General features: G+C 36.7%; 1 protein-coding gene across 1 annotated transcript; it reads left to right on the forward strand.

The window, feature by feature from the left end:
* The first annotated feature begins 313 nt into the window (after positions 1-313).
* On the forward strand, positions 314-13,239 carry LOC311085772 (uncharacterized protein). The gene is made up of 5 exons (XM_084118403.1): positions 314-551; positions 1,181-1,516; positions 7,476-7,835; positions 7,931-8,056; positions 10,153-13,239. Coding segments are annotated over exons 1-5 (876 nt in total). The 5' UTR covers positions 314-499; the 3' UTR covers positions 10,155-13,239.

The following is a 13,239-nucleotide window of genomic DNA, read 5'->3' on the forward strand; positions in this document are numbered from 1 at the left end:
GTGACGGGTAGGTTTAGGGGCGGGGTTAGGGCTAGGTCATCAGACCCCCAGTGGCGGGTAGGTTTAGGGGTGGGGTTAGGGGTAGGTCATCAGACCAATCAGGGATGACTTCCCCAATGAATATTCATGAGTCTTCCCCTACCATCCTGGGGAAAAAAATCGCTCCCGGGATGGATAAAAAGACTACAAAACACTAGACAAGACACTACTAAAATACGTACTTCCGGTCTTCATTTTTGTGGGTGATTATTGGTGGGCAACCGGAAGGGGAGGGACCTAGGCTAGATTTTTTGCCCGGGAACTCGAGTGGCGCGTATTTAAGATTTCCACTCTGGAGGATTTAACCTTTTTAAGCCCCTAAAACCCTTTGCCGTTTAAACGAAAGGCACGTCTGATAAAATATTTATACGTTTTTACCCGCGAGTGTTCTCGTGTAAACGAGTGCTTAGGGTTTCATTTTCTTTATTTGCAATAATTTTCCAGTAAATAAGTGGTGAAAATGAAGGTCTGTATTTGGATCACATACACATTGTATGCATTCTTCGTGCCTGGTAAGACCATTTATTTGTTACACTCTTCAGTAAACGATAAAAACAAATGGTGATGTAGTATATTTGTAGCATCTTCTTTGCAATATTTTGATGTTATAAGATGACTTAATATAGGCTTGTCATAGTCGGATTTATGCATATGTTCGGCCTCTGTTTGTATTTCGATAGGAACCGGAGAGGGATCGTTTATGTCGTATTAGGGAAACCTTGCATTTTTTGAGACTGAAACGACACGAGTTAAAATCGCGAACTCTAATTAATAGAGAATCAGGCCACTGTTTAAGATGAATATGTGAATGATTCTATTATCCTGTTTGCTGTTTAAATTATGTATTCGTCGTACTGTTATTTGTGTAAGATGGGGATATGGTGATGGTGAGGGTTTGTAACATCCCTACTACAGTTGGGGGCATATTTATGAGAGACCCATGTAGCCTAGGTTTAATGAGTGAATGTGTAAACCAATTATGCTCTTCTGCTGTTTATGCATGTTACATTATGAACCCAGACATATTTCTCTACTCACAATCTTGATGTTTTGATGAAAAAAAATATAGTACTTTCCGGTTGTATTTTTTTTCTGCCACTTTTCTGATTATAATTAACTGTTCTTTTTGTGTTTTCTCTAGGTGTGTCTGGTGTTGATACAGATGGGGAGTCAGTGTTTGTGATGGAGGGAGATTCAGTCACTCTAAACACTGGTGTTAAAGTAACCCAAAAAGACAGAATTAAATGGTATTATAATGACATTCGCATTGCTCAAATCAATGGAGATCAGAGTAAGATCTGTACAGATGTTCAGTGTAATGAAGGCACTGAGAAATTCAGAGACCGACTAAAGCTGGATCATCAGACTGGATCTCTGACCATCACAAACATCAACACCACAGACACTGGACTCTTTAAACTACAGATCATCATCGACAGAATGAGCAGTGAAAAGATCTTCAATGTTTCTGTTCATGGTGAGTGATTTAACAAAAGCAAGTTATATGGACCTTTCAACTGAATTAGTTTAAACTGCAGTCCCATAGTAAAAATGACTACCAAAAACAATGAAGAATTTAGAATATATTGGTTATCACGTGCGCTCCACGCTGCTGCTTCTCTTGAGCTGAGCTCAGAGCTGCGCCATAATGGTATTTATGTTTTGAAATTTTGTAAGAAAATGGACGTCATTTGAAATCTGAGACTTTGTTTCATATCAGTAGTAACAAAACACAAAGATTATTGCAATTTATTGGATGGGATGCGCACAACAATGTTCCATTCATTCATTAAAGGTAGGGTAGGTAATCCTGTTCAGAAACACTTTTTTTTATACTGGGTGAAATGGTCCTTCCATCCTGAGAGTAGTCAATACATTATGTGTTCAGAAAAAGGAATGAAAAAAATCAGACCTCTGTAGCAGCTGCAGGACAGTAAAAACTCTGACCAATCACTGCCATTCGGTGCGAATGTAAAGAACCAATCAGATGCCTTCATGTCTCGTGCCCGAGCCCCACTGCGCGCGCTGCCCTGCGTGCACTCATCACATGTCACCGTTCCCGGAAATATTCAGCTCAAAGCACCTGCATATGCAGTCAGCGAAGGCAAACAAGGCAAAAACTACTTCCTCGGACCCTGCCCGCACTCTTGAACGACCTCCTCTGCTTCGCCCTCAACCCCGGACCTGTCCTCGAACCGACGATGCGGTACTTGTCTCCGGACTCGGAGTGTACGTTAGTCTTCATTAGAGTCAACAATGTTTTCATCATGGAAACTCTTACATGCAAAACACCGTATATGTTATGAATCTTACACGAAATTCACCTTCATCACAGTGTAACTGATGGTAATGGAAAAACGTGTATCAATGCAACCTGTTTTTAGTTTTGCCTTATAAATATAGCTCGTTACCGAATGAAACTTTACCATTATCGATATGCTAGCTTGATAGTGAGTACTAAAATAAATCTTATTTGTTTATATTCATAGTGATAAAGTTAGGTATTTTATTACATGTGATTCTGACATGATGTCACTGTATGTACTGCGCTCCTTCCTCTCCACTCGTCTCAGGTAATAAATGCGTCTTCCAGCTGAGCCTGAGCGTTTGGCGTCGCGCGTTCATGTGTTTTGGGGTCGTGGCTTTGGAAGGAGCTCAGAAGGGAGGGGGTGGGAGTGAATGGAAATAAATTTAGATTAAATAGATTAAAAGGTCTACAGTCACTCGATTTTTATATTTTCTTTTTCAGAGTACTTACATTTTAATTATGTATTGGTATATAAAGACAGTTTAAACAAATTTGGAATGTTTTTTTTTAGAAAAAAGATTACCTACCCTACCTTTAACTGAAAACAGGATGACTAGGCTAATTGATTCTTGGGATTTAAGAATCGATATCGGTTCGTAAAAATAAGAATCGATTAAAATCGAGAAATCAATATTTTTTTACCCAGCCCTAATAGGTATGTATATATATGTTTAACTCCAAAGAGTCCAGTTGAACCAATTCGGTAGAATGGTTCATAGAAGTTTAAATCACATTTTTAATGTGCCATTTGTGTAATGTAAATTAGGGCGGGCTAAAAGGTGCTGTATGTAACTTTTACTAAAGCATAAAAATACCATAATATGTTTGCAGATATTGAGGAAACATGCTGAGTTCACATACTTGTTTCTCTGAAAAACACTTCTACAGCCAGTTATTTTACTTTGAAATGTGCGTTCTGTGTTGGAATGTCTGTTTTTGTTTTGGTGTGTGTGACTCCACCCACTGCCAGTTCACCCAAGAACACCCTACACACAAAAACACTCCGGCGTGCAGCAGAGTCTATTCAAACAGTACTGTGATATGTCAGATCCGCAGCCCAGCGGTAGCTCCAGTGGGGGTCACAGATGTGATATAAACGAATTCAAACAAAACTGAAAACATTTTACCTCACGAACAGTCAAAAATCCTGTGACTGGCTGTTCCTCAGATATGCGCGTTGTTCTCGGGTTACATTTAAACTAGACGCTGTTTTCCCACGGCATGCACTACAGAGAAATCTCGCGTGCACTACAGAGATCAGTGGTCGCGTGAGGTGGATGAGAGGAGAACACTATACGTTTGAAAATAAATCCTTGAAAATGTATTCAGTATCTACTGTATTTATTTATCCATGATTGGCGTAATATCATGTGTAGTACAGAGTTGTATAGTCCAGGGGTCAGAAAGTAGAAGTCCTGCCATATGTTTATTCCACCCATGAACTCAGTCAGCTGATTTCACTAATTAGTTCTCTCTCCTGGCTGAAAAACTGCTAATTAGCAAATCCAGGTGACTGGAACAAAATTCTGAGCAGGACTTTTACTTTCTGAACCTGGACTTTACACCTCTGGTGTAGTATACATTTTCATGTTCATATAGGCCTGTCATGCAAATACATGTGGTGGCTTGCAACATTTCAAAGAAACAAACAAGCAAAACTAAACCGACATAAATCATTATTATTTAAATATACTTAAAGTAAACAACCTGTTTTAAAGTAAATAGTGTAAATAAACTATGTGAGATTTAACTATGTATTGTACATAAAATGTATGTAATTGCACATACTATTTTGGCATTAGTTTATGAATATTGTTTAGATTGGTTCATTAATGATAAATGTTATTTGTAACCTGCAGTAAGCAGCAGTGATTAGTTATGTGACTGAAAAAATGACTGTAAATATTTAGGCAGACAAGAAGCTGCACTAAAACTTTATTTATTGAAGTGTTACCTCACCTTTTTGTTTACATTTTAATTTCTTAGTAAATATTTTTTATTACAAAAAGAATATTGCATAAATATTTACAAATAAATGTTCATTTAGTTTCACCAATATTCTTTGTCTCTCATTTATTGTATTCACATGTATTGTATAGGCCTCATATCGCCCAATCGGCCAGATTGCTTTCTCAATATCGGCATCGGCCATTAAAAATCTCTAAACTCTCTAAACACTCCCGCAGCTCCGATCGGCAGATCTCGAACAAGCTTTGCATCAACAGTGGCGGTCGTTGCGTTACTATTGATGATCATGGCTTTGCTAACCTACATTGGCATCCAAACACGGCGAATCCAACGCATTCGTGCAACTCACCGTAACTTGCATAGAGGGAGATTACAATCGAACTGCTATTAGCTTGATTAGCTGCTATTTTAAAAAATGGTGGTCACAAGTTTCTGTTCATTTTGTTGGTCACGGTAATGCCGCCGCCAGCGCCTGACGCAAGCGGTCAAACAAAGAACCGATTTGAAACTAGGTTCTGCCTCCGAACCAGCACCAGCACTGCCTTGGTGGAAAAGGGGTACAAGTGTCACAATTGGTCCACTAGTTATAGATTACCAGCTCCTCCTCTAGCCAATCAATCAAAGAGGTTTTTTTTTCTTTTCTTTACTGTAGTGAATAATTGGCTGGGTTTTGAGACTTCTTCACCCGCATGACTGTTGCGCAAAAGTTTGCACATTGCTTGTGTTATATCCACTGACTTGCATTCATGGTTTAAAATGGAAATGTTTCAAATATTGCAAAGTAACATTTGTCTTTATCACCATCTCCATCTTTGCTCACAAAATGGACAATGATTAAAGTTTCGTGCACATCATTTCCAATTGAAAAAGTAAATAATTAAATTAATGAATAAATAATTAAACAAGCAAATTATAGGAGATCTCACGTTGATAATAGGGCGAATATCGCCCAACACTAATCAGCGATCATTCCAAATGAAAAAACAAGGCTGTAATCTATGTTGTCCACTAGACAATTCCGTCCTTCAGATGAGACGTTAAACCGAGGTCCTGACTCTCTGTGGTCATTAAAAATCCCCGGCATCCTGGCCAAATTTGCCCCTTGGCCACTGTCTATCATGGCCTCCTAATCATCCCCATACACTGATTGGCTTCATCGCTCTGTCTCCTCTCCACCAGTAAGCTGGGGTGTGGTGGGCGTTCTGACGTAATATGGCTGCCGTCGCATCATCCAAGTGGATGCTGCACATTGGTGGTGCTTGAGGAGATTCCCCCCTTCTATGTAAAGCGCTTTGAGGTCTCCGAAAAAGCGTAAAGCGCTATATAAATGTAACAAATTATTATTAAATTATTATTGGAGTAGAGTTAGAATAATATTGCTTAGTGTGTTTTTTTTTTTTTTTTTTTTTTTTTTTTTTTTTTTTTTTTTTTTATCCCATAGTCGGTTATTTAATGGACCACTTGCACTGAGCATCTTCCGTTTGGAATTAGTACATCTCACTTATTTCCGGTTATGTTTACTTTCAATATACTGTGGTCAATAAGTTGAACAAACGCCGCCTAAAATGAGTGTCCGCAATAATATAAATTTTTTTGGAAATTAGACATTTTTATTAACAGGAGAAGGGATATTCTGATGTTTACTGTGTGCAGAATTGTCCAAACTCATCGGAACATGAACTTTTAATCCAATCCAACCCAAGCCGATCTGAGAAAGCAGTGAGTGTTAAAGTCCCCGTGAACCGGAAGTTGCAAACAACTTTTCTCCAGTGTTATGACGTATTTCCAAGTGAAACGGAATATTGAACAGAGGGCAGGGTTTTACTCTAGCGCTCCTCTCAATCTCTCGCTCATAGCAGACTAACGATTTGAGGGGAGTGGTTACGCGTTTTAAACCCAAGTCGTCAAACATACGTCATCAGAAAAAGACGCCATTCCAGACCGGAAGTAACTTTTCAGATTTTGATTAAAGATTACCATGGTCAAAATTTTTTTTTTATATATATTTACTTGCACGGATTAATTGGTCACCACAAGACTAGTAATATGCGCTAACAAAGTAAATAGGGTCAATTTTGATTTCACGGGGACTTTAAACACACATTATTTCACCACAGGGTGTCAGTGTTCATCTAAACTAGTGACCTCGCTGAAGTGTATGAGAACAGATGAATAACATCAGTACAAACCACAAACATTTATTTTGATTTTGATTAAATATTTTAATCATTTTTCAATGTCAATCTTTTTACTATTTACATGTTTATGCCCAAAATGCTTAAAGGGCATATTGTAGGTGCTTCCAAACTGAATATATGAAAATGTGCTCATATTTATATAAGAACATTTTCATATATTCAGTTTGGAAGCACCTGCAGCACAATCATTTATTTTTATTTTTCTAACATGTTGCCTTAAGAAATATGAGATTTTGTTCTCTGTAGTGTTTCTGCATGCTGCTTATTGTACTATATTATAATTTGTACAAAAAATAGGACATAATTTATATATTAAAGTGTTGGTTTTAGTTTCACTTCTACAAAGCATTGGAAATTAGAGTTTTTAAGCATGTCATTCACACCATTACACAGTTTAAAAAGATCACACATATGGTAGAAATAAATTATAAAAATAAAATGCCCTTAAGATAAGTGCAATAGATAAGTTAAGTTTGACATGCAAAAGTCTGTTGCAGCTTTTGACACCTGTGTGTTACTGTAACCGGTTTCATCAAACCCTAACTATCACTGTAGATTGAAGATTGACTTTGCTGTAAAAACCGCATCATAAGACAAGTTTCAGTTGTCACCTAATCATACACATGGGTCGTTGTTGCTTGTAATCATTATTAATGTTAATATAGTGTTTTTACATGGAAAAACTTCATGACATCAAGACGGTGATGCTGCTATGGTTATCACTGCCAATCATTTCAGTTACACATGGAGCAATAATTTATGTCTCCTAAAACTTTGCAGTGTCTACATGGCCTTTAGCAGAAAAAAACTATTCTTCAAAATCAATTGTGAATGGGTCATTTATAGAAATTGAGCAGCATTATTGTCAATGAAACTGACTATACTGCATAGTGACTCTCTTATTTACTTTGTCACCACATTGTTGGATATATTGAGAAGCTATAATTGTAATTATGTTTCAGATATTCCTGCTGCTGAACTGAAGACCAAGACCGTGATGGAGGGAGAATCTGCCACTTTAGAGCCTGATGTAATGAAAAATCCAAATTATTTGATGAGGTGGATTTTTAATGAGATTCTCGTCGCTGAAATTACTGGAGATCAGAGTAAGATCTGTACAGATGTTCAGTGTAAAGAGAGATTCAGAGGCAGACTGAAGCTGGATCATCAGACTGGATCTCTGACCATCACCAACACCAGAAACGCAGACACTGGGGTTTATAAACTACAGATCAGCAGCAGCAGCAGCAGCATCAGTGGTCGTCAGCGCAGCATCAGCATCACCAGTACCAGTGTAAAGAGCTTTTCTGTTTCTGTAATTGGTGAGTACATACTTTCCCTTGAGGAATTTTAAAATGCATTTCAGTTTTTTTAAATCCAGTAATAATGTCTGACTGGCTGTCTTCATCTGTTCCAGGTTCAGGTCTGTCTCCAGCTGTTGTAGCAGGAATTGTGGTTGGTGTTCTGCTGGCGTTTGCAGCTGCTGCTGCTGGTGTGATTTACTACCGTCCCCACAATAGCCCATGCAGCAGTACCACAGAGTGTAAGTATTAAATACAGCTGATTTAAAGAGAAATATGAGATTTATTGTGAAAAGCGAATATTTAAAAGAACCACACTACACTGTAATACTTATTTGTCATAGTTGTGATTAAAACAGATTATTGTAGTATATTTTACACAAAAAAACTTTTTCAGTCTTTGTACTTCACAATCTCACATTTATGCCGAGTTATCCCCGACGTTCACTCAGCGACAAATTTTGTGAAATCGCTGACAAATGTCCGAAATCATATGCAAAGCGGTGCTCGTTCACGTGAGTGACAATCACGCAGTGTGAATTATCAAAGATGCGATCTGAGAGACACCCGTGAGATATTTGGCATGCTAAATATCTGGACCTGTCGGCGATCCACAATCCTGCTGTGTGAAATGTGTTCTGACTGAAAACTACATCGGCGATGTCCGACAGCCAATGAGAGAGCAAGAGCAAACAGGGTAGCGGGAAGTTCGAGGAGGAGTTATACAGGGTAGACCATAATATCAGTATTTTATTTGCAATTATATCAAACAGAAACAAATCACAAACATTTGCTTGACCAGCAGCACATTGCACAACTCTCTGCAGAACACACAATCCTTGCTCCCCACGTCTTCCCAACCGTTTCCTCCTGCATAATCTGTTTTTCTCTTTATCCTTTTTGCTGTAAATCAGCACATAGACAATTTGGATCACAAGCTTCTTGTGGGCTATCATTTTTAACAATTCCAGTCTCATACGCATGCTTTATTTCCTTATCACTTCTCACGCATTTGTTTGTGAAACGTAGTTTGCGGACCAGACAGAAGTTGTCGGCGATTCTTCCTTTTGTAAAGTCATGCAGTGTGAAACCTCTTGTCGCCGATCCATCGTGCAGTGTGAACACAGCAGCAACTGAATGTTACACCATATAGTCCTGGAGTGTGAAAAGAACAGTGACCTGACGGGTTTAAAAATCGTGCAACTCGGCATGAATTTCACATGGTTTCTCTCAAGTTTCACAAGTTTGTGAAATTTACTAGAAATGTATGAGTGAAAATTGTTTCACCACCAAATTCTATTCAGTGTATGAATACATTTAAATGTTTTAGGGCTGGGAATCGATATATAAAAAAAAAAACTAATTAATTGCACAATTTGCTGTAATTAATTGCAATTAATTGCATTTCCCCCAAGCTTGTAATCATCAATATTTAAACTTAGAATCATCTAATTAAATTAAACACAGGAAAAAAGGAACAGAAAATAGCCCTATATTAAAATAATATTAAACATCAATATATTATTATTTTTCAATAATCAATCAACAATCAATTTAACAGATTTAAAAAAAAGAAGTATTTTTACTAATTATCAAAAAATATATATAGTCCTACAAAGCTATTATTACGAGAGCATGTGATCAGAGCAGGTCGTTTTACCATTGTTGCCCAGCATGACTATACCAGCTCACAATAGCAGCCGCAACAGAGAGTCATTCAATCGAGGCAAAAAAAAAAAAAAAAGAGCTGTGTTAATCGCAAAGATTAACACGTTAATTCCACCAGCCCTTTTTATAGTATATACTTCCTGAATAGCGTCTGATATATTTAAAGATGAATCACTCTCTGACCATCTGAGTTTTCAGTATGAAGACAAGGGTTAGAATCATAATTTGCGGTAGTAGTGCAGGACACAGTGAGTGTATTTGTACCATTTGATGCTTTTTGGATCTGACAGAGCGTTTGGAAATGGTGATGTGTAATGTCAGTAAATTGATGAGCGCAAACCTTAATAAATCACCTTGCTTAATTCATTTAAATACTCTCTCTCCTCCCATAAATATTGCATCTCAAAGGGAAACTCCTATAGCCTATATGCATATGCAATAAGTTCAGTCTCAAAAATAACTGTCCACGCCTTTTCAGCGCTAATTTTTCACTGTGTCTTTAGTAAATTCTGACATTATTGTTTTTTTACGTCATAAGAGGGTCATAGTTAGAGTCATTATTATGCTGTTAGGGTCAAGCTGTTAGTAAATCTGTCCCCAAGTCTTTAGTATGTTGTGTATCATCAATCCTATAATTTCGTTTACCTTCTGTGAATCTGTTTTCTTACAGGATGAAGATTTGTAGCAGACTGACACTGCTAATGTGACTGACATTGAAACCTTGGTCACTACACCAACTACACATAGTGACAAGTCTCTTTCAAGGGAGAAAGAAAGCTATTTTTTTCTCGTTTTCATAGTTTTCGCTTAAGTTTTGCTTGCTTTAGCCGCCACCGTGATACTTGGGCCTCAATTTCCTTCCACTGACTACCGTCATGGTGGTTTTCCATTTTAACCAAGTAGTGACCAAAGACAGGGCAGAACAAACACACTACTCGTTTAAGCTGCGATAATAAACAGTGCAGTGCAAGCTCAGAACAGGTTTACTCGCGGGCCGATCTCGATTTTCGTGCACGTGACACCATTATTACACAGCGCTGGGAGATCCAGTTAGAAAGCATTTGAATTCACCAAAGTATTAATAGTATTGTGATGTAGTAATATAATAATGTAATATAAGACAGTGTTATAATATATAAGATATAGTGAGAGGCATTCAAATTCAGCACAGAATTTCCTTTTATTAACCATATTAGATCAAACAGTGCTGACATGAACTAGGACAATTATTGTGCAATGACCAAAGAATTATTGCAATGACCATCAGTGCAGAATGGTGACGAAGGTCAATAGAGAGTGTTACGACCGCTAGGGGTCAGGTGTAACGGGTAAAGGAATGAGTCTCACTACCAGAGAGATACCAAAAATAAATGTTTATTTCCAAAAGGGATTAGCCAAAGGGACAAGGCCAAAATAACAAACAAAAACAATATTTTTGTTTAACCACAACAATTTATTCACATATTAACTTATTCACATATCTCTCGAACCGTTAGTCTGATGGATTTTAAACTTGACAGGTGTCTCGCTACGGGCACGAGTAAGTGCAGCGCCAAGTTTGGCGTTGTTTGGATTAGAAATGCAAAAGATATCGTTAAATATATCGGTAAAAGAAGCACTTAGAAGGTTGTGGTTTAAAAATAAACATTCTGACATAAACACTCTGTCTGTTTACTTCTGAATATTATAGTTTGGTTCCAGAACGTGATAAATCCATTTTGATTAATTTGAGTAAAAATGTGTTTTCTTTACTAAGAAAGTGACAAGATGAAAACCACTATTTTCTGTTTCAAACTTTCACATAGCATCTTTAGGTTATAATAACATAAATTCAAATCCAGATTTTGATTTTCAAAGATTTATTATAAAAACGGATTATTTTTTCCCAAAAGTGCAATAAATTCAAAATGCAATTAATCCATTGAATCAATATAAAAGTTATTTTTTATCATATTGAAACTGTTGAAATCAGCCATCGCTAAGAGGAAAAAGAAGAGGTTGAGGGTTAAAAATCGAACTATATAACAAACTGCTAAAACGAGGGAGAAACGCAGAAGAACATTTAAAAGGGCTAATAATATGTTCATTATCAGAATAATTCATTGTGTCATAGTGTTCGTGATCAGACGTACGGCTGCATCAGTGTCCTTATTTGCATATATTTTTCATTTGAAGAAGACATGTGCGCACACACAGAGTTGGTTCATGTTTTAGAGCAGTAGAGTATATGAAACCATAAAAACTGAAATGTGCTTCCTCCAGTCTGTAAATGAACGAGATGCTTTTTGAAACTTGCTGTTCACACAGATGCTTTGGCTTTTTGTTTGAACCTGTAATAACTGCACTAAAAGACCCACTGTATAGAAGCAGCAACAAAATGCCAAGTTAGAATTGTTTAAATGTTTTATATACAGACAGGTGGCAAATTATAGTAAAAACCAACATAAAGTGTCTTTATTTCTTTAAGTGTAAGATTTTGGGCCACCAGAAAAGATTAAATGCTTCTTGGCATTTATTTAACATTCTTCCAAAATATATTCTCTCATCACCCCAGGTTTTCTTTCATTTGTTCTGTATGTTATTATGCATCTGAATGGTGCTTTAAATAATTTTCACAATTGTGTGTACTGATACAACATATTTTATTTATTTCAGATTATGCTATTTATTTAAGATGTTTACTATTTATTTCAGATGTTTACTATTTATTTCAGATTATGCTATTATTTAAGATGTTTGCTATTTATTTAAGATGTTTGCTATTTATTTCAGATTTATTTCAGATGTTTGCTATTTAAGTCTTTATTTTTTAAATGTGCAAAATTTTATTGTTTTTCTTTTTATGAATGACAATGATTTTGATATTATCTACATGAACACTGATACGCTACACTAACACTACGCTACATGAACACTACGCTGATATTATCTACAATGAACACTAGTGACGCTGTTCTTAAGCCACTTAATGCTGTTTTTAACTCTCTATGTAGATTTGTTCTGAGGTGTCCTTTTAAAACACATCATTGCGTAATGTATGCATCATTAAATTGGCTTCAGCTGAATTCAAGAAGAGACTTTCATTGGTTTGATTGTATTTTCAAATGTGCCTACTTCGAATGTCCTTCATATCTGAGAGAACTCTTGGTCCCTCGTAGTTCTTTGTATCCTCTTAGAGATATGCAATCTCTCGTCTTTACTGTACCAGGAATCTTTTCACTACAAAGGTACCAGTGATTGGAATAATCTTCCTCTTTCCTTGAGGTCCATCTTATCTTTTCGTAGATTCAATATCCAATATCTTTATTCCAATATCTAAACAATGTGTGTGCATGCTACTAATGTTGGACTGAATAGTAATGCTTGGAATTGTCTTTTGTTTTATGTAACTGTTTAATTGATTCACCTCCTGTGGATTTAACCTCGGTCCTTCTTATGTGACACCCTTTTGTTTACTGAATTTCTTGCATTATGGTTCCAATTGTATAATGAGGTAAATGTGATGTGCTTTTTGAGACAGTTATAACATGTCAGAGCTATGATGTGTCTTAGGTTTAGGGTAATGGTGTAAGCTGCCTAGTAGCTCAATGGTTTTGAGCATTTGTTTTCTGCTTGTTTGTGTGTGTTTTTTATTTATTTTTTTACTTCTGTTGTTGTTTTATGTCTATGTGTCCTTGGACCCTCTTGAAAATGAGATGTTGCATCTTAAGGGGCTGTCCATTAATAAATTGAAATTGAAATTAATAAATTGAAATAT

Source organism: Abramis brama, assembly GCF_963993115.1.
Source record: "Abramis brama genome assembly, chromosome: 6".
NCBI lineage: Eukaryota > Metazoa > Chordata > Actinopteri > Cypriniformes > Leuciscidae > Abramis > Abramis brama.

What these genes read in the sequence shown, in the direction of transcription:
- LOC311085772 (XM_084118403.1), top strand. Translation starts at nt 500, where the DNA reads ATGAAGGTCTGTATTTGGATCACATACACATTGTATGCATTCTTCGTG. An exon ending in CTTCAATGTTTCTGTTCATG is followed by an intron (nt 1,517 to 7,475) that starts GTGAGTGATTTA and finishes ATTATGTTTCAG; the next exon opens with ATATTCCTGCTGCTGAACTG. An exon ending in CTTTTCTGTTTCTGTAATTG is followed by an intron (nt 7,836 to 7,930) that starts GTGAGTACATAC and finishes CATCTGTTCCAG; the next exon opens with GTTCAGGTCTGTCTCCAGCT.